This window comes from Neofelis nebulosa, chromosome 7 (assembly GCF_028018385.1).
Source record: "Neofelis nebulosa isolate mNeoNeb1 chromosome 7, mNeoNeb1.pri, whole genome shotgun sequence".
In the NCBI taxonomy this organism is placed as follows: domain Eukaryota; kingdom Metazoa; phylum Chordata; class Mammalia; order Carnivora; family Felidae; genus Neofelis; species Neofelis nebulosa.
Window position 1 is genome coordinate 70,758,769 of NC_080788.1, and position 21,869 is coordinate 70,780,637.

The following is a 21,869-nucleotide window of genomic DNA, read 5'->3' on the forward strand; positions in this document are numbered from 1 at the left end:
CCACAAACTACTCTTAGAGAACAAAATGAGGTTTGATGGAGGGAGGTGGATGGGAGATGGGGTAGATGGGTGATGGGTATTAAGGAGGGCACTTGTTGTGATGAGCCCTGGGTGCTGTATGTAAGTGATGAATCACTGAATTCTACTCCTGAAACCAGTATTGCACTGTATGTTAGCTAACTAAAATTAAAATTAGAAAAAAGGAAAAAGAAAATTTTGTATGTGATAATAGTGCTTACTCTGCTGTGCTAGTCTAAAGAGTGAACAAGATAATATGCAAGAGGCTTGATTTTCAAAATCACTTTAATTTCACCCTTGAAAATAGTATTTCTTTTTGTTTAAACTCAAAATAGTGTGTCCTCAAGGTTTTAAAAAATACTGTTCTATATTTCCACATTTCTAAAATGGAATATGCCCTACTAAAATGATCATAAAATGTTTAAAAATGGAAAAATCCACTTTAAATTTTCCTGTGGAATACATATTCAGTCACAGTAAAAGTCAAGATTCCAAATAGTTCTTGATTATGCAAAGAGTCTATTTGTCAGAAAATTACCAACTCTTATTTCTTCTCATTAACAGCTTCTCTCCTTGGCAACACTGGGAAAACCAAGATGATCATAGGTGATAATTCCCCAGGTCAAGGGATCTCAATCTGGCAATCCAAGATCTTTGCAGCATTGTTTGGTCACTGCCCTCTGGGGCCATAATTAGAATTAGCTTCCACTCTTGCTGTGCCGTTGTTTTACAGCTATTTGGGTATGTCTATAATGGTTCTGAATAGGATGTGGTTGGGAGACCATACTTGAATCTTTAGTGATGTCGATCTCTTAGTTTCCTTGGCAAAACAGGTAGGTGAGGGGGATAACAGTAAAAAAAAAAAATCCAGGAACAAATATTTGTCCCTGCTTTTTTTCTTTCTTTTTTTTAATATTCAATTTTGAGAGAGAAAAGTATGAGCAGGGGAGGGGCAGATAGAGGAGGACAGAGGATCCAAAGCTGGCTCTGAACAGCACAGAGCCTGATGCAGGGCTCAGACTTATGAACCTTGAGATCATGACCCGAGCCAAAGTCAGATGCTCCCAGGTGCCCAATTTCTCAGTTGTAAGAAATGGTGTTGTTGATATAATGAAGATTCTTAAGTCCGATCCATTCTATTATACCAGTCTCTTAACTGGGCTTCTTTCTTCTTGGTCCTTTCCTTCTAGCGTGTCTGCCATACTGGAAGATGAATCATCTTCCTCCAGCAGAGGTTTTATCATTAATTCTTTGCTCCTGAGTCTTTGTTCCTCTTTATTTATTACCAGTACCCCACCATCTGCAGTTAGAGCCTTAGGTCAGATAAAACCAGCCTCAACTTTCCTTCTCGTCTTATATTCTACTGTTCTTTTACACAACTTCTGTTCTCTTGGGCAGCCTGCCCTCTTCGCCGTCATCTCAGAGTACCTTGAGCTTAACTGTCGTTTCTCATATTGTACCACCCATCTGAAAGGATTCTTCAAACTCTCTGTATGTATTGTAATGTTTACTATTTATAAAAGGTCTGCTCAATGCCGTGTTTTCTATTTTGTCTTCTCTGATCACACCAGCTGTGGCTTTCTCCTTCTTTCACTTTACTCAGGTATTATGAAGGCTGTGGCATTCATCTTACTGTGTTTGTTGGATATTGACTTACAGTGTGAGATAGGCATTGTCTTTCCAAGTGATTGACAACAATACATACTCATAAATACATTTTAGTTAGTAAAATAAATATGAAGGCACAGAAGAATAGGAATGCACAGAACTAGGACTACATTGGCCATCTGCATCCATAACTGATTGTTTGACATGCATAAACTGTCCTTGTGTTTTCCACTTGTGCAGTTAGCAATACTGTGGCTAAAGATGCTAAATGGATCTTGAAAAACAAAAGTGAGTTGGGAGCAAAAGTGTTATTTCCTGAAAGGCCGGTATTTGTGGGTTTGCCTCCTCTTTGTAAGTAAGTTTGTGCAAATTTTTATCTGGATGAGCACACCTTTGGAAATCCCTGAAGCACTCCACCCCAGTGCAGGTGCAAATGACCAGTGTTATGTGAGGTGGTCAAGAAAGTCTTCAGAATAGTTTCTGTGAGAATTTATTCATGGCTTTGGCTATAGGGAGAGGAGTGGTTGTGGAAATGACACAGCCTGACTTATGATTTGTCAGAACATAAACTTCTTACAAACCAAGCCCTGAGCAGTGTCTCCACTTACGAGCAAAATTATTCTATCAGAAGTATCCCTAATGAATCCTTTCAAGCTACCTGACACCAGCACAGACACGAAAGCCTGAAGTGAAACCAACTCCTCTTCGTTATCTCAGAATAATGGATTAAAAATTAAAACAATTTTAATTCTTGGAACTGACAACTGGGACATATAGTTAATACATATTAGGTACCATTTGTTGTGCCTTTACAATGTGGTAGGTACTGCACTAGGTGTATGTTACCTATATCACCTAGTTCTCCCCACACCCTGCAAGGGAGGTGTTGTTATCTCCTTTTACAAATGAGGAAACTGAGGCTCAGAGAGGTTAAGTGACTTTCCCAAGCTCCTAGAGCAAGTGGCAGTGGCGTCTGGAGTCTGGATTGAGAAACAGGCTTTGGGTAGACTTGTAAGCCTCACTACTCACAGTTCTATTGTAAGCTTCTCAAATTAGAGTAGCAGTTAGAACTTGTGGATAATTTCCATTTACACTGCATTGTAAAAAGCAACCTTTGCATTCATTGCCATGTGTGATATCCACAAGCGATTTTGAGTCTGCTGGGCAAGTACTGAAGGAGTTTGCCTTTTCAAACCTAATCACTCCATCACAGGTGGGAACTGGATCTTCCTATTTAATTTTATCTGAACTTTTCCCCTCTGTCCTTGTATGGTTTCTTTTCTGTCTTTTCCTTTCATTATCACAGTGTGTATCTCTTCTATTTTCTCCTTTCCTTGTATCTTTCTCTCTTTTCATATTTCTTCATACTTCCTCTCTCCCCTATTTCTGCCTCAGATTATTGCCAAGCTTCGTGACCTGTTGCGTGTTAGGTGTAGGCTTGCAGACACAAGTTTCCTACACCCCCAAGCAAAGTATATTTTGTAGAGGGGGGGGTGCCTCTGAAGAGAGACTATTAGTTATGGTTATTGTCAATTTTGAGATAAGAGCTAAGAAATATTCTTCTCTGCGTGTGGAATCTATTTCAAAAGATGGCGGAGAAACAACATGGGAGTCCTTGGTTCCTGGAGAGTGCAGGGGTTATTAACCAACCTTCCATTCTGGAAATATTTACCGACTTACACACCTAGTTAGGAGCTTTGGGCAATTCAAATAAAGCCCTTAAGGCATTATGATTAAAAGCAAAGACTACAGTTTAAGGTCTTTCTCACTCATATTTAAAAGGACACCCCACAGTCTAACCTCTTCCCGAAATCCTTGACCTTGCCGGATAGTACTGGTCCTTCCTTTGAATTTCTATTAGTTTTCCCCCCTCACATATTCAGCTAGTGATGTTCTCTACTGTTTGTATGGCATATATTGTATGATGCCTTATATTGTAGCTATTATGTGTGCAATTTATGTCTTGATAGCTTTCCTCTTAAGGAAAGCTGTGTAAACTGAGAACTTTTATTTGACTTTTGAGGATAGTAAAGTATAGAGAGGCAGGAAGGATGATGTGATAACCAATATTCCTTCAAATAATTTACCACTGTTGTGTCCCTCCAAATGAGCACCAAGATGAGAAGAGTGAGCAAAGTATGGTAGTAATGACTGATCTCATTTCTGTACACAGTGTACTTCTAATATTTAATTGGTCACGTAGTTATATGTAGTTACTGTCATGCCAAATAATTTAGTGCAAATAATAGGTAGTTTGTGTAAATGCTGGTGTTTGGTGTCAGTTTTAATTCAGAAAATCACATTAAAATTTTTTTTTAACGTTTGTTTATTTTTGAGAGACAGAGTCAGAACATGAGTAGGGGAGGAGCAGGAGAGAGGCAGGTACAGAATCCGAAGCAGGCTCCAGGCTCCGAGCTGTCAGCACAGAGCCCAGTGCGAGGCTCGAACCTGTGAACTGTGAGATCATGACCTTTGCCGAAGTTGGACGCTTAACTGACTGAGCTGCCTAGGTGCCCCAGAAGATCACATTTTTAATGTTCAGTTTTTACTCTTTCTTAGGTCATTTTCTACATGACCTGTGACTTCTGGATCAAGAATCCAGAGACGTGGGCTCTGGTCACCAGTTCTGGCACTTGTGTGACTATAAGCAATTCAGTTTAGATGTTTGAATCTCAGGTTTTTCATTTGAGTAATGGTCACTGTGGAAAAGGCTCTTAGACAAAAATATTGGTCTGATTTCATCACGTGCATATGCTTTCCTCATGAAAGTCTTCATGTTTTTCGCTCAGTTGCTGAGTATTTCTGGCCATGTCTCCAGTGCCTCTGTCAGTCACCCATGCATATTTATCCCACCATTCCTCTTCCTTCAGTCCGTCTCTCACAAAGATGGTTCCCTTTTCTTTAGCCCAGGCTGAGATTTCTGATGGAAGAGCTTGAAGCTATAGAGAGTGTGTGTTCTGAGAGTATGGACTGTGGACTCAGGAGCTGACAGCAAAATCATTTGATTTAGGTACATATGAGAGACTCAGCTCATTATTGGTGAGCTAGAATTGGGGTCAGATCACAGTGAGTGCTTTTGTAAGTTTTGGGGCAGAAGGATGTTTTAGGATAGATGAGAGTATCAAGTGGAGGTTTTTTGGTTTGTTTTTGTTTGTTTGTTTTGGAGAATTTTCTTCAAATTCTTGGCACTGTGCCTGCAAGAGGAGAAGAATGTCAGTAAACCTGTACTGCAGTCCAGCACCTTCTAAAAGAGTGAAACTTCAGCAGTCATTTTCTGAGCTTACCCTCTACCTCATTGTGTGGTGGGTGTTTGGACACAGAGTAATGGAATCTTCTCCCCTACTTTCATTCCTTCCCCTCCTAAATACAAAGCATACTCAAAACTTCAAAGTCACCAGCCACCCCACTTTCTTTTTAAAGGTGTTAATTTTAATTACTCTCTGCATCCACTATGGGGCTTGAATTTACAACCCTGATCAAGAGTCACATGCTCTACCAACTGAGCCAGACAGGCACCCCAGTTACCAACCTTTTAGTGTCAGCTTTAGGTACAGGTGATCAAGCCAAGGAGATAGCTCTGGTGCCCTCCTGTAATGTTACTGAAGTTTTATATTCTTTTCATTTCAAAATGGGCTGAAAGCTTAAAAGTACAAATGACCTTGGAGAGAAAACATATCTGCATGGATTTCAGACAGAATGAGCACAATGATGTCAAGCACCAGAGCAGGTCACAATAAAAGAAAGTAGTGAATGTTTTAACAGGATGGAGATACTACTGAGTGGAAAAGGGGACAGGGCAGGTGTGGCTAAGTCACTGATGAAGAAAAATTGATTATTTCACTGTTTCCAGGTGCTGGCCATAAGCACCTTATGTGAGTGGACGGATAGAAGCTCTTTGCAGGTGTATTTCACATCACTTGTGGTGTATAGACCCATGCTTTAGCAAAACCTAGGGTGAAATCCCAAATATTTGTTTGTATTAGGTCTGGATAAAATTCTCACCGGGCCAGGTGTAGGCACCAGAGGGAACTGTATTGAGTCTTGTGACCAGTAGAGGTCTCTGTATGATTTTGATTGAAGTTTTCCTTAAAGTTTTTATTTTTATTTTTAATTTTTTATTGGGTTGCCTGGATAGCTCATTCGGTTAAGCATCTGACTTCGGCTCAGGTCATGATCTCACAGCTTGTGAGTTCGAGTCCATTGTAGGGCTCTGTGCTGACAGAGAAGAGCCTGGACCCAGTTTTAGATTCTGTGTCTCCCTCTCTCCCTCTCTGTGTGCACCCCCCACCCCCACCCCCCATGGGCGCTTTCTCTCTCTCTCCTTCCTTCAAAATAAATAAACATTAACAAAAATAAAGTTTTTTTCTCTTATGTATCAAGAGTGAGTGGGGGAGGGGTAGAGAGAGAGGGAGAGCGAATCCCAAGCAGGCTGCACGTTGCCAGCACAGAGCCCAAGCCTACAGGATCGTAGCTCAATCCTGCAAACTGTGAAATATGATGTGAGCTGAAATGAAGAGCTGGAGGCTTAACCGACTGAGATACCCATTGATTGAACTTAATAAAATGAAAAAAAATGGGAAGATGTAGTTGATGAACCTTGAGGCTGTTGTGGTAAAGGGAATAAGACAAAGATAAATGACGTATGATTTTATATCTATGAGGTATCTGAAGTAGTCAAAAATCATAGAAACAGGAAGTAGAATGGTGGTTAGAGGGGGTTGAAGGGAGAGTGGAAAGAAGAATTTTTTAATAGGTATTGAGTTTCACATTTGCAAGATGAAAAAGTTCTGGGGATCTTTTTCATAACATGAATATATTGAATAATACTGAACTATACACTTACACAGGGTTTCTAAGGTACATTTTAATGTTACATGGTTTTTACCACAATAAAAAAAAAAGGAAGATTCAGAAAAGCAGTGAACCTGATCTGACATAGTGACAAAGAATGAAATTCTGTCTTTGTTAAGGTCCATTTCTCCCTGTTTTACTACTCTTGCCTGGTTGTGGTGCTTTCTTCTTCCCCCGTTTCATTGTCCCTAATCTCCATCTACATCCTTGTCTACCATGCATTTCTCCTTAATTCATTGCCATCTCATGTTTCAGAAGACTTTCACTCCTAGATGCCGATCCGTTGATTAATCAGTTTCCCCACAACCCTACTCTCTGAGTGTAATTGAAAATGATCATAAAAGGGAGATTAATTGTGTTGACATGGGAAAGTAAGGTCAGATATAATTTGTATAATTGTTGAATTTCCCTTTGTGCATAATTAAATAAATTTATTTCCACCTACTGCCTCTTTTTCTTTTGTAAGTAAATATACTGTCTTGATTGTATATTATGTTTCTTGCTGCAGGCCCCCGTGAAGCTTTTCTTCTTGCCTACTTCTCCTATTAATTTTAGGCTCTGAGAGATTTTCCTGACAGTTCCACTTATAATCTCCTGAGTTGTGCTTATGTCATCATCATTATCATCATTACTTATGAAGTGTGAAGCACTGGATTACCAGGTCGTTCTCTTCTGTAATGCAACGTAAATTGTTAATACCGGTATCATTCCTGATCATCACAATTTCTTTGTCACATTCATAGTTCTCATTTCAATGGCAGCCCAGTTGGCTGGATCAATGGATGGAGGGAATCACTCGGTTGTGTCTGAGTTTGTGTTTCTGGGACTCACTCATTCAGTGAAGATCCAGCTTCTCCTCCTGGTGTTCTCCTCTGTGCTCTATGTGGCAAGCATGACCGGGAACATCCTCATTGTATTCTCTGTGACCGTTGATCCTCACTTGCATTCCCCCATGTACTTCCTACTGGCCAATCTCTCTTTCATTGACTTGGGAGCCTGCTCTGCCACCTCACCCAAGATGATCTATGACCTTTTCAGAAAACACAAAGTCATCTCCTTTGGAGGCTGCATCACCCAGATCTTCTTCATCCACGTCATTGGTGGCGTGGAGATGGTGCTGCTCATCGCCATGGCCTTTGACAGATATGTTGCCATCTGCAAGCCTCTCCACTACTTGACCATCATGAGCCCACGAACGTGCATTTTGTTTCTGGCTGCTGCCTGGGCCCTTGGTGTCAGTCACTCACTGTTCCAACTAGCATTCATTGTTAATTTGCCCTTCTGCGGTCCTAATGTATTGGACAGCTTTTACTGTGACCTTCCTCGGCTCCTCAGACTGGCCTGTACAGATACCTACAGATTGCAGTTCATGGTCACTGTTAACAGTGGGTTTATCTGTGTGGGTTCCTTCTTGATACTCCTCATCTCCTACGTCTTTATCCTGTTTTCTGTTTGGAAACATTCCTCAGGTGGCTCATCCAAGGCCATTTCCACCCTGTCAGCTCACATCACTGTGGTCCTTTTGTTTTTCGGTCCAACCATGTTTGTCTATACATGGCCACATCCCAGTTCCCAAATGGACAAATTTCTTGCCCTGTCTGATGCAGTCATCACTCCTTTTCTGAATCCAGTAATCTACACGTTCAGGAATAAAGAGATGAAGGCAGCAGTGAAGAGAACTTTCAGACCATTAATGATTTTTAGGAAGATTTCATAAAAAATGGTGTAAGATTTTTATCCTGATCATTGTGTAGCTGGTATCTGAAATTGTAGAATTGGTTTCTTTAGTGGTTCTGCAATTGATTTTAATGTTACCACACTCTTATAAATGCTCTTCTTCCCTTAGATAATGAAGACCTAGAGAGATAAACCTTAATTCAAAACAGGTTGATTCACATGGAGTTGCACATGTGTATGCTACTTGAAATCTTTTCTTGGCTTCACTATTTAAATACTTAAGAAATTTAAGTATATTTGCTCATACTTTGTTTAAAAGTCACGTTTTCAGTTTATCATTTGTTTTTCAATTTATCCATATATTTTCTTATGATCTACCTCTTGAAGTAACCAAGATGCTAATTATTCACTGGTGATTGATAGTCTCCACTATTACCAATAATGGCTCTTTTGCTTATTTCTTGTGAGTTGGAAAATGTACATACCTAATCCAGGTTTTTCAGTTCTATTATAATCTCTCAACTTTTTCTTTATGATTTGGAGGGCATAGTTATGTTGTTTAGCTGGAAAATTTTGCATTCAGATTGTTCTTCAAGTATTTAAAAACAATCTGATTGCAGACTGCAGGACTACTAATCTCTCCTACTTGATAGCATTCTGCCTTCATGACCCTTTCTCACTAACCTTTCTCTTAGATAATTGCTTCGTGATCACTCAATATTTTTTCTATTGGTGATATAAACCTTTGTGGGAACAAGTTTGAAAAGCATAAACTGATGACATTCTCTGATTTTATTTTGATCACATACATATGCACATTCACGAACCAATAATTCATTCTTTGCTTTATTCATATGTCCTCTAAAGTTTTTTTTTTTTTTTCTTACTACATATATGGACTTGTGCTTACCCTGTATCTGGAATTGTGTCTAGGAATTCATGGAAGCATGCCAAAATATATGTCCTAGAAAATTATATATATATATATATATATATTAAATTATGTAATTTAATTTGCTTTATTTTAATTAAATTGTTTAAAAAATTTTTTGAGTGTAGGTGACACACAATGGTACATTAATTTCAGGTACACAACACAGCAATATTTTGCTCTCTTATTGCTGTGGCTAGGACTTCCGGTACAGTGTTGAATAACAGTGATGAGTGTGGGCATCCCTTTGTGTTCCTGATTGTAGAGGAAAAGCTCTGAGTTTTTTCCCTTATTAGCTGTGGGTTTTTATGTATGGTCTTTATTCTTTTGAGGTATGTTGCCTGCAATCCTATTTTGTTGAGGGATTTTACCGTGAATGGATAATGTTGTTTTCTGCATCAATTGAAATGATCATACTGTTCTTCTCCTTCCTTTTATTAATGTGGGATATCATGTTGATCGATTTACAAATATTCAATCCCCCTTGTAATTTAGGAATAAATCCCACTGGATTGTGGTGAATGATTTTTTAATGTATTGTTGGATTCAATTTGTGAGTATTTTATTTTAAAATTTTGCAATTCTTGTAGGGTTGGCTTAGTGGTCACAAACTCCTTTAGTTTTTGTCTTGGAATCCCTTTATTTCTCCTTTGACTCTGACTCATAGCCTTGCCTGATAGAATAATCTTGGCTGCAGATTTTTCCATTCAGTACATTGAATATATCATGTCACTTCCTCTGGCTTACCAAGTTTCTATTGAGGAATCTCCAAAGCCTTACGGGCTTCTTTTGTTGCTTTTCAGATTGTTTCATCACTACATTTTGCAAACGAAGTGACAGTATATCTTGGTGTTGGCCTGTGTTGATTTTGTTGGTGGAGAGTTTGCTATGCCTCCTGGACTTGAATGTCTGTTTCCTTCTCCAGATTAGAGAAGTTTTCTATTATTTCTTGAAATAAATTTCCTGCCCCCTTTTTGTTCTGTTCTTCTTCTGTTACTTCTATAATATGAATATTTTTATGTTTGATAGAGTGACTGAGTTTAAGTCTATTCTCATTTTGTATAATTCCTTTTCCTCTCTTTTGTTCAGCCTCATTAGTTTTTTTTTCATTGTCTGCCAGGTCACTAAATCATTCCTCAGCTTCTTTCAGACTGCTTTTCATTGCATCACACGTGTTTCCAGTCTCCTGTATTGCATTCTTCATCTCTGATTGATTTAAAAAATTTTTTTGTTTTTTTTTACATTTTTATTATTTTTGAGAGACAGAGACAGAGCACTAGTCAGGGAGGGATAGAGAGAGAGGGAGACACAGAATCCAAAGTAGGCTCCAGGCTCTGAGCTGTCAGCACAGAGCCTGACGCGGGGCTCAAACCACCAACAGTGAGATCATGACCTGAGCCAAAGTCAGATGCTTAACTGACTGAGTCACCCAGGTGTCCCTCTGATTGATTTTTTAAACACTCTTTTATCTCAGTGGTAAGGGTCTCCCTGAAGTCTTCCACTCTTTTCTCAAGCCCAGTGAGTATCCTTATGATTGTTGCTTTAAATTGTCCATCAGGCATGTTACTTATATCTGTTTCACTTACTTCTTTGGCAGTGGCCTTATCTTGTTCTTTCATTTGGGATAAATTCCTCTGTTTTTGAATTTGTCTAAGACTTTGCCTTCTTCTCTGTGTTAGAAAAAACAGTTATGTCTCCTGCTCCTGAAAGTAATGGACTTCTGAGGAAGAAGTCATATAGTGCCCATGGCCTGGTGCTTCAGGGAGTGTCTCTGGTGTGTGCTGTGTGTGCTTTGCTGTTGTGTTTGGACTGTTGTGTCCTTCAGGCCACTCATCTGCCGTGGCTCTCCTTGCCTGCTGTGAGAAGTATTTGGTCCCTCGCCTGAATGTGGGGAGTTTCAACTAGGTGTGCTCTGGTCTGCTTGTGACATGAGACCTGACATCACCTCTACCAGAACTGAGGTCTTGCAGACATGTCTGGTTGGGATACATGGTGTGGGCAGTGATTTGTGCTGGTCCTCTGGGGTAGGAGCCTGTTGGGACTAAGGCAGGTTTGACTGAGAAGGGCAGTGCCACCAGTGTGCAGGGGAGTGAGGCCTAGCGTAAGCAAGTTAGGCACCCAGTGTTGGCACTGTGCTGCTGTGCACAGGTGGCTCTGTGTTTATGCTGAGGGGTGGGGGAGGGAAATGGCACCAGCCAGCTTCCTTATTCCTGGAGAGGTGTCTCTGAATGCTGCCCCTCAGGGACATGGTCCAAGAAGATCAAATAATCTCTACACTGTGTGCCCAAGGCACTCCTTAGATAACTGTTTGCATGTTGTCTGCCCCCAGGGGACATGCCTGCTGTGCAGGAGCAGTGCAGTGGCCTCCAGTCTGTATCTTAGCCACGCCCCAGACCTTTAAAACATCAAGCTTTAAGACACTGGTTGCAAGAACTCACAAGATCCAGCCCCTCTCATTTTTGAGGCCAATGGCTTTGGAGAAACATTCTGCTTGTGTGTTCCCCTATGTACTCCTCTTTCTCTCACCCTTCTCTGTGGCCATGGCTCTCTCCCTCTCCAGCCCCCATGATCTGTTTCTTCTTTCCTGAACCATTTCTCTGCACTTCACACTTGTTTCGATATGTCCTCTTGTCTCCTTTTAGTTGAAGCGTTTATTCTGTCAGTATTGAGGTTCATTTCTGGGATATTTTGGATGGTTTGATAGTTATTTGGTTGTGTTCATGAGATGACGTGAACCTACGGTCCTCCTCCTCTGCTGCCCTCTTCCTCTCCTCATCCATTTGTTTTGATTTTTAGATTCCACATATGAGTGAAATCATATGATATTTGTCTTTGTTTGAATTATTTCACTTAGCATAATATGCTCAAATCCATCCATGTTGTTGCATATGGTAAGATCTCATCCTTTTTTATAGCTGTGTAATATTCCATTGTGTGTGTGTGTGTGTGTGTGTGTGTGTGTGTGTGTATGCATGTGTGTATTCCTTATCCAAAAATCTAGATGAGTTATAATTAGAGAAATTAGCCAAATAGAAATGTATAATTTTTTAATAGTGTTTTGTAAGAATCGATTGTGGTGTCCAAATATAATAAGCTCAGCACAGCCTATTTTTCCCATTATTTAGATCTAAACAGTCTTGCAAAAATGCAAATTAAGCACCTGAGACAAGGAAAAAAAGTAAAGAACATCTGGTGTTTTGTAGAGGGGAATCAGCCTTGAAGAAGCAACCCATGGGCAGGTGAGGTTTTTTGGATATTTTCTCTCATGGCTTATCACTAATAACAGATCCCCAATGCAGAGCTATGGTTGGTATGATACAGGCAGAGAATACGTTAAGTGAAAATCAAGACTTCTGGCCAGGGAACTGTGAAAAGTGGTCCCTGCAAACTGGTGAGTATAAGGGAAATACTTTTTTTTCTTTCTTTCCCTCTCTTTTCTCTGTTTGCCCATCCAAGGCAGCTCTTGTTACAGAGCATTGGCAGTGTCGCAGACAGCTCAAATTCTGAGGGATGATACCACATCCTTTTGGAAAAGGGAACTGAGGGAGAGCCCCTGTGGTCTGAAGAGTGTGAAATAAGTTTTCCATATTTTTTCTGCCTCTTTTATCTTGCTGCCTTACCCAAGGAAAGGACCCAGTTATGGAGTTGCAGCTCAGCCGAATTGAAGCAGCTGACACTCTAAGAGAAACCCCATATTTCTGGTCAGCTGATGAAAATAGCCCTGCAATTCAAAAAGTGTGGGAAGATTCTTGGAGATGAACAACCCGGAGAGAGAGTTCCACTAATTCAGTGTATGCAGCAGTACACATCCTGTGCTGGTTTCTGAGCTGTGCACATGTGAGACCTATCGAAAATAGGATAACAAGACCCTTGAGAACTTATCTATGGTACAAACTACTTCCAGAATTCCAGGCAAACCAATGGGTGTCCCATGAGTGAGGCATACTCAAAACAGCATAGCTAAGGCTTTGAAAGCGGAGCTGACACTGGATCTCCTACCATTTGAAGGTACAGCAGCACTTCTGGTCTGAATCCAATTTATTGCCTCCTAAAAGAAGCAAACAGCAACAAACAGTTCTCCAGAGGATTCCACATTACCCAGAATGTCACAACTTAATATTCAAAATGTCTGAGATACAATCTAATATGACTTGACACATAAGAATGAGGAAAGTGTGATCTGTTCCGAAGGGAACAATCAACAGATGCCCCAAGACTACCAAGATGCTGGAAGGGGCAAATACTTTACAGCAACTATTTCTGCTATCATTTTTGAGGAAAGATAAACTGATGGCTTACATGAATACAAATAAATCTCTCAGCAGAGATATAGAAAGTATAAAGAAAAATGATATGGAAGACTTAGAACTTTAAAATACAGTATTTGAAATGAAAAAATTACAGGATAGGATCAATAGCAGATGGAGATGGTAAAAGGAAGAGACAGTGAACTGGAAGATGAATCAGTAGAAATGATCCACTGTGAAGAAGAGAGATTAAGAAAATTTGGAAGGAAATGAACAGATTCTCAAGGTCTGGGGCCAATAGGGAAAGGTCTAACATTCTTTTCACGAAGTCCCAGAGGAAGAGGAGACAGAGATTAGTATAGAAAAGATGTTTGAAGAAACAATGGTGGAAAACTTCCCAAATATATTTAAAGACGTAAACGTATAGACTCAAAAGGCCCAGCAAAACGAAGCAGGATATACTCAAAGAAAAACATGGCCAGAATCATTACAGTGAAACTTCATAAAATACTGACCAAAAAAAAAAAAAAAAAAAAAAAAAAAAAAAAAAAAAAAAAAAAATTACAGAAAGCAGTCTGAGAAAAAGGACACATTATATAGAAGGGAAATGATATAAATGTTAACAGATTACTCAGAAAAAATCCCATAAAGGCCAGAAGAGAGTGGAATTTCAGGAGGATCAGGAATGGTATATATAAAAATATAATATTACAATATTCCTCTTAAGTTCTCTAAAATATGTATGAATATTAAAGGTAAAAATCATCACATTGAATCATCGATGTTCAGATGTGGGATATTCAGATCAAGGAACTTTTAGGTATAATACATATGACAGCCATGACATAAAATGGGGAGTATATAGAGAAGTCTATGGTAGGCCTTTTACATTTTGCTTGAAGTGGCACAATATTAAATATAAGCTGTCAAAAATTAGGTATGTGTAATCTCCAGAGTAGCACTAACAGCAGCAGCAACGGTAACCGGGATATAATAATAATAATAATAATAATAATAATAATAATAATAATAATAAAAGTAAATATAAAAATTTATCAAATTAAAAAAATATTCAAATAACCCACAAGGAGACCCAAAAGGATGAAGGGAAGAACAACAATGGGGAGAGAAAACAAAATAAATGATAAAATGGTAGACCTAAGTGACCGTGTTAATAATTTCATTAACTATAGGGGACTGCATACTAATGAAAGACGTGTTATCAGATTGAAAAAAATTCCTACTATATGCTGTCTACAACAAACCCATTTTAAATATAAAGATATATATGTTAAAAAGGATGGACAATGTATCATACAAATGGTGAAAAAAAATGGGAGTTGTTATATTAATAGCTTATATTAATTACTTTTCTGAAGTACACTTCGGAAAACGTTACTAGGGAAGAAAATAGACATGACATAATCATAAAATGGTAAATTTAGCAAGAAGGCATAAAAATCATAAATTTTCGTGTCCTGAATGAAAAAGCTTTAAAATACATGAGTGAAAAATGGGTGGAATTGAAAAGACAAATAGAAAAGTCCACACCTATGCTTGATGGAAAAGGTATGTAGAGAAATGAATTAGGATACAGAAGACCTAGGTAACACTTTTAACCAAGTGGATCCAATAATCATTTCTGGAGCAATCTACCCAACAATAGCAAAATACACACATTTTTTCAAGTGTACATGCAATATTCATGAAGACAGATTATATTCTGAACCATAAGGCAAACTTTACCAGAATTTTAAAAATTGAAATCATACAAATTAATTCTCTGGCAATAACAGAATTACGTTAAAGATGAATGGAATGACATGTGGGAAAATCCCAAATATTTGGAAATTAACACACTTTTACAGGGTGCTCAGTAAATATTAGTAAATGCATAAATTTTACGCATCCATTTAATCCTGTCATTAAGATTTCTCCATGTGATGTTTTATTTCTTTTGTGTGTGAATGCTTTAACAGTTTTGAAGGTTTATAGTTCATTTTTAATTATTCACTGTTTATAAGTTAATTCTTTAATTTTGCATTACCTCCACAGACAATATCCATTGACTTCTCACTATGAGAAAGAAACTATTAAACTTTAATCCTTTACCCCCTTCTCCATCTCCCTTCACTCAATTTGATTTGATTTTAGTATTCCTAGTTCTTTTAATCATTATCCTTATACTTCAACATACTTAATTATCCTTAAAGTGATGTGTTGATTTTCTTTGACTACGAAAGGTGAGGAAAAACAGTTTTTCAGTAGAAATGTTTTTTTTAATTTTTGTTTAAGTTAATTACTCTTTAATACTGCCATAGTTTGTAATGTTTGTATTCTGTTCTTTAACCATAATCCCCAGAATTGTTTAATATTAGGCTTTATAATTGAATATGTCATCTCTAGTCACTTTTTGATTAGTGGAGCTTATTCTTTGATGGTTTTCTTTTATAAGACCTCAAGGGAACTCTGTTTCCTAAGGTGTTTGTTTGCTTGTTTTGTTATTTTGTAGGCTGTTTATTTTGTGTATGTGAAGTCTGGTAACTTCAACTGGATTGGCCTTGATGTGGCCCATGCAATAACATTTTTTCCCCTGGGTCATGACAGGCTCTTAAAAATTTTTTTTTTTAACATTTATTTATTTTTGAGACAGAGACAGAGCATGAACAGGGGAGGGGCAGAGAGAGAGGGAGATGCAGAATCCGAAACAGGCTCCGGGCTCTGAGCTGTCAGCACAGATCCTGACGCGGGGCTCGAACTCACGGACCGTGAGATCATGATCTGAGCCAAAGTTGGACGCTTAACCGACTGAGCCACCCAGGCGCCCCATGACAGGCTCTTTAGACTGTAGTTCAATGCTTCTTTCATTTCAGAGAAGTTTTCTTTTGAATTTTTTTCTTTACCAATTATAGTGAACGCTAAGGAACACTAATTTTTCATTTCTTAGACCTTATTTTAATCTGTATTTTTTATTTCTTTTTTTTCTTCCAAGATTTTATTTAAATTGAAGTTAGTTAACATGTACAGTATAGTATTGGTTTTAGGAGTAGAATTTAGTGATTCATCATCTATATATAACACCCAGTGCTCATCCCAACAAGTCCCCTCCTTAATGTCTATCACCCATTTAGCCCATGCCCCCATCCACTCCCCTCCAGCAACCCTCAGTTTGTTCTCTGTACTGAAGGATCTCTCATGGTTTGCCTTCCTCTCTGTTTTTATCTTATTTTTCCTTCCCTTCCCCTATGGTCATCTGTTTTGTTTCTTAAATTACACATATGAGTGAAATCATACTCTATTTGTCTTTCTCTGACTTATTTCACTTAGCATAATACACTCTAATTCCATCCACGTTGTTGCAAGTGGTAAGGTTTCTTTGTTTTGATGGCTGATATTCCACTGTGTATGTATGTGCATATATATATATATATATATATGCGCCATATCTTCTTTATCCATTCATCAATTGATGGACGTTTGGGCTCTTTCCATAATTTGGCTATTGTTGGTCGTGCTGTTATAAACATTGGGGTGCATGTGGCCCCTTTGAATCAGTATTTTTGTGTCCTTTGGATAAATACTTAGTACTGTAATTGCTGGGTCATGGGGTAGTTCCTTTTCTACCTTTTTGGAGAAACCTCCGTACTATTTTCCAGCATTATTGCACAGAACTCCCTAATAAATATAATAATAATGAAAAAGTTTCAAATATTGTGAGCATACCAAGATGTGACACAGGGACGTGAAGTAAACAAATACTGTTGGAAATGGCACTGATAGACTTGTTTAATGCAGGGTTGCCACAAAACTTCAATTTGTAAGAGTGCAATACCTGCCGAGTGCAATAAAGTGAAGTGCAATAAAATGAGGTATGCCTGTGCTTCTTGAATTTGTCCGATTTGTTTTTTACCATTTCGTATTTTTGGTCAGTTACTTCTTTGCATAACCCATGTATATTTTCTGTCATTTTAGAAAGAAGTTATATCTTGAAAAATGTATAGAAAATTTTGTTCCTTTCACTACTTCATGGCATAAAACCTTCTATTATGTTTGTTGTATATACCTTATGCCATTTTCCCTTTTCTGCTTGAAGATTTTCTTGAAGTTTATTTACTTTGAAAGAGAGTGCTAGAATCCCAAGCAGGCTCCACACGTGGTGCCTGATGTGGGGCTCAAACTCAGAAACTGCAAGATCATGACCTGAGCCGAAATCAAGAGGTGGATGTGTAACCAGCTGAGCCTCCCAGGGGCCCCTGAAGTATTTTCATATAGGTTATCACCTGCTTTATTTTATAATAAAATTATTATAATACATAATATGATTAATTTTTAAGTTTTTATTTTTAAGTAATCTCTACACCCAACGTGGAGCTCAGACTTAAATCCCTGAGATTACAAGTCATGTGCTCTCGCTTGTTGGGATGATCACCAGGTGTTGTATGGAACCAATTTCACAATAAACTATATTAAAAAAAAAAATCCTGTGCTCTACAGACTGAGCCAGTCAGGCACCTGAATTATTAATCTCATATACTAATTAAATATACTAGAAATGTGAAAGAATAGTGTGAAGGAGGAACTAAGGGATTTAATGGATATGATAGAAGGCATCTGAGTTTGGAATGTTGTCTGCAAATACACTCTCACCTGTTGGGACGACTCTCTCATGGATTCCTTGGCTAACTACTCCCTGGCACAGAGCAGCCATACTTGTTAATTTTGGTCATGTGTCTTAAGATTTATCCTTTTCAGGGGCGCCTGGGTGGCGCAGTCGGTTAAGCGTCCGACTTCAGCCAGGTCACGATCTCGCGGTCCGTGAGTTCGAGCCCCGCGTCAGGCTCTGGGCTGATGGCTCGTAGCCTGGAGCCTGTTTCCGATTCTGTGTCTCCCTCTCTCTCTGCCCCTCCCCCGTTCATGCTCTGTCTCTCTCTGTCCCAAAAATAAATAAAAAACGTTGAAAAAAAATTAAAAAAAAAAAAAAAGATTTATCCTTTTCATTACATAATGGGAACAGTCAGGCGTTTGGCTGCTTCCCCCCACCCCACCCCCTGCTTCTTGCCTTGAGTTTTCTTTCATTCCTCCACAAATGGCCTCCTTACGCCAAAGATGCTGTATCTGTGTCTTTCTCTTTAAGATTCTTTCCTCGGTTACTCTGTGGAGTGAGGGTTCACACACTCCCATGTTTCTGTTCAAAGGAAAGATCGCTGGTTGTTTTCAAAGTGTATCCACCTCTTTTTGAGATTGCTGAGTTTGGTGCCTAGCTCAAGATTTTAGGAGGCATGATTTTTATTTTGGTGTTCACTCTTGCCCTGTTTCAATTTTTGTTGCACATAAGTTTTTTTTTCTTCATGTTTTGTGGTTTGGAATTGTAGATATATTTCCTAGCCTAAGGATGGAGTTTGCATTTATGTTTTTTCTGGCATAAAGGAAGAGGAAAAAAGCATCTCAAGTTTGGACTCTTAGTCTGAAAGTCTGCATTTATTTACATAATTGAGGTTAACGTAGTTTTATTTTTGCTGCTGTACTTGCTTAAAATTTGGATTCAGGATCATATGTGCTTCATGAATATGTTGGGCAATAATGACTTTTCTATAATTTAAGGAGGTTAGCTGTAGGAGAAAGAGAAGAAAATTTTGGGACTGTTCTAAATCCGTATATACACCAGACTTTTAATCTCTCTATAATTTTAAGTGAAATATAATTTCAGATTAGGTGGCAACACCTGCTTTGCAGTGAGCATTCAATAGTGTATGTATAGAATCATTATATTTGAAATCGCTTTAAATCTCATTTTCTTACATATTCTCTCTACTTTTCTCATGCCATATAATATGGTTTTATCTCCATGTATTCTTCATACTTTTTGATATATTCTCTGTTTAAGTTGAATAGTATTATGGTAGTCAACATAGAAATGATTAAATGATTAAAAATTGTAAAGGGCAGTTTTTAATGTTGCTCTGGAATTCACCTTTAGTCATCATAAGATAAAGATTTAAAGCCACTCTAAAAAATGGAAAAGGCCTATGTGTTACAAGGCGAAACGCCTCTCATTGTTTTCTTATTAACAGTTAGCTTTTCTGCTGGGCTTCATTGGGAAAACCGAAACAACTATAAGCAATAATTCCCCAGGCCAGGTAATTTCAGTTTGGCAATCCCAGATCTCTGCAGCATCACTTGGTCACTACCTCCTGGGGATATAATTAGCTGCCGCTCTGATTGTTTTATACAGCTATTTGTGAGTGTCTTTAATGATCCTGTATAGGATCCCTTTGATTTTGGAAGAACTAGAATCTATCTGAATCTTTAATGATGCTATCCTCTCAATTTTCTTGGCAAAGCAGGTAAGTGGGAGGGACAGAAGGACACTCTTTACTGAGTAAATCAGCAAGCTAAGATTTCTGTGTTCCAGGAATGTAAAAATTGTTTTCCTCAACTCCCCTCTGATGTCAGCCTTCCATGAGGCATGTTGCTGCTGGCATCCTAGAGAAGGAGGATGGAGCAGGAACCAAGCCCATGAAGGAGAGTCGCTCTGTATAGGCAGATGAGGATACGAGTAGGGGAAAGTGTACATCTAGGCCTCAAAGAATAAGAATACAGCTACAGAAGAATATCACAGAAGACTCAAAGTTTATCACATGACTATTTATCTTCCTTTTCAAGTTTCCCAACTGTTTGAGCTTGTGTTTTTTAATTTTGTGTTGTTTTTAGTTATTTTTTCAGGTTCTGTGACTTCCTTTATGGCCTATGATTTATGTTCAGCTTAGCCACCTGGTCCATCTATTCAGGACCTAGAAACTTCATCCCTTTGTAAGCTTCTGCCTCACCTGCCACTGAACTGCTCCTCCCTCTTCCTACTGGTCACAGCTCTTTGATTGCTTTCAGGCTGCTGAATATTAACAGTGTGTGTCACAACACAGCGGCATGTAGGTTCTTCGAAAACATTGTCATCCAGCCCCTAATGAAGACCTTTCATTCATCCTTCTTTGACAATTCTCTCTCATTTATTATATTATTTATTCATTAATGAACCCACTTGATATTTACAATGTGTGCTTCTGATATGCCAAACTGCCCATTTACAAAGCAAATAAATTTATGTGAGTTGGTATCTCAATTTTCTTATATATATATTTTTACTCTCTCATCACATTTTCTTCACTGTAATAAAAGTTCTCTACTCCTTCCCTTTCTTCTGTTTCATCTTTCACTTTTTCTCTTCAATTTTGACTTCTCTGGCTCACCACTTATTGTCTTCTGACCTCTGTGATTGTTTTGTCCAATTTGTTGGCTCCTTTGTCTCCTTTCACATTTTCACTATGAATTTCTATATGGTTGGGTCTTTGCTTTTTTTCCCCCTTCATACTCTTTCCCTCAGGGACCTTATTCACTCTTGTACATTTAGTTATTACTCATATGGATTGTTATACAGTTATATTTTGAACCTATATTTCTTCCCATACATCCTGACTCATATTTCCACCTGGATATCTTACTAGTATCTGAAACTCTAATTGTTTAATATAAATAAAATCATCTATTTTCTCCATCCTCACAAATTCTGTGTCCGTTTTCCTTATTTATAAAAATGAATCTGCCATTGTCCTATCTATTCATGGTCTAAAGTTGATGTCATCTTTGACGTCACTCTTCAGGTTCACTCCAACTTTAACTGGCCACCAATTTTTTTGTGTATTTCTTAGTATTTTCGTTTTTTCTTTGACAGTCTTAAAGCTAAAACCTTAAATTTTAGTCCATCTGTATAGCCCCCCAAGATCTGCTTTATTTCAGCATTCTCTTTAGAGGACTTCCTGCTTCCATTGTTTCTTTCCTTCAAATGACCCATCACACTTTCAGATGGAGCATCTTCCCTAATTACTGGCCTTATCACCAGTTCCTTGCATCCTCTTCTTCATTGACTCTGTACATTTATTTAATAATTCTTGAATATCTGTATTAGTTCCTAAGGTGAGGCACAAACTAATCTCCACCATTTTTTTCTCATCTTACTTTTTCTCTTCTCCAAAACCAATATCTATTCTGTAGATAATCTGCATGCTTCACCCTTAACCCAGTGAGCACCAAACTTTCCTGTTTTTCATATTTTACCATCTGCTTGAAATGACTGTCTTGGATGCTGTGTATTGTAATATTTACCAACTCTTAAAGCTATACACAAATGCCACATCTGGTATGCTGCCTTTTCTCATTACTATAGTTGTCTTTTCCCACTCTCCTCATGTATTAGAGGACACTTCTATGACATGTGTCATGCAATGTCTGAAGTATATTTATATACAGGTTGGATAAGGATTGACTTTGTACAACATTGGTCCATCTTGAGGTCTGACACATACTAAGCATTTCCATTTTAACAAAATGAATAAGTGAGAAGAATGGGGACTATAACATACCTAAGACTTTGGTTTTGAATGTGACTATAATTTACCTGAAGTACCCCTGCTTTCTCCACTCGTACAATTAAAGTAGAAGTAAAAATGAAAGAATTTTGTGTGAAAAAGGCAGTTTGAAAGAAG

At 38.3% G+C, this 21,869-nt stretch overlaps 1 protein-coding gene and 1 long non-coding RNA gene across 3 annotated transcripts in view; one reads left to right on the forward strand and one right to left on the reverse strand.

The window, feature by feature from the left end:
* Positions 1 to 21,869, reverse strand: part of LOC131516821 (uncharacterized) — a 72,239-nt gene that overhangs the window by 24,318 nt on the left and 26,052 nt on the right. The window contains exon 2 of one of the 2 annotated variants that reach the window (XR_009264259.1): positions 13,085 to 13,133. The exons of the other annotated variant lie outside the window; for it this stretch is intronic. This is a non-coding gene — a long non-coding RNA (uncharacterized LOC131516821). The remainder of the gene's footprint in view (positions 1 to 13,084; positions 13,134 to 21,869) is intronic. 2 annotated transcript variants of the gene reach the window in all.
* On the forward strand, positions 7,232 to 8,194 carry LOC131516818 (olfactory receptor 4F3/4F16/4F29-like). Its single transcript, XM_058738319.1, has one exon. It carries the CDS (start codon positions 7,232 to 7,234, stop codon positions 8,192 to 8,194), a length of 963 nt encoding a protein of 320 aa, XP_058594302.1.

What these genes read in the sequence shown, in the direction of transcription:
- LOC131516818 (XM_058738319.1), top strand. Translation starts at nt 7,232, where the DNA reads ATGGCAGCCCAGTTGGCTGGATCAATGGATGGAGGGAATCACTCGGTT.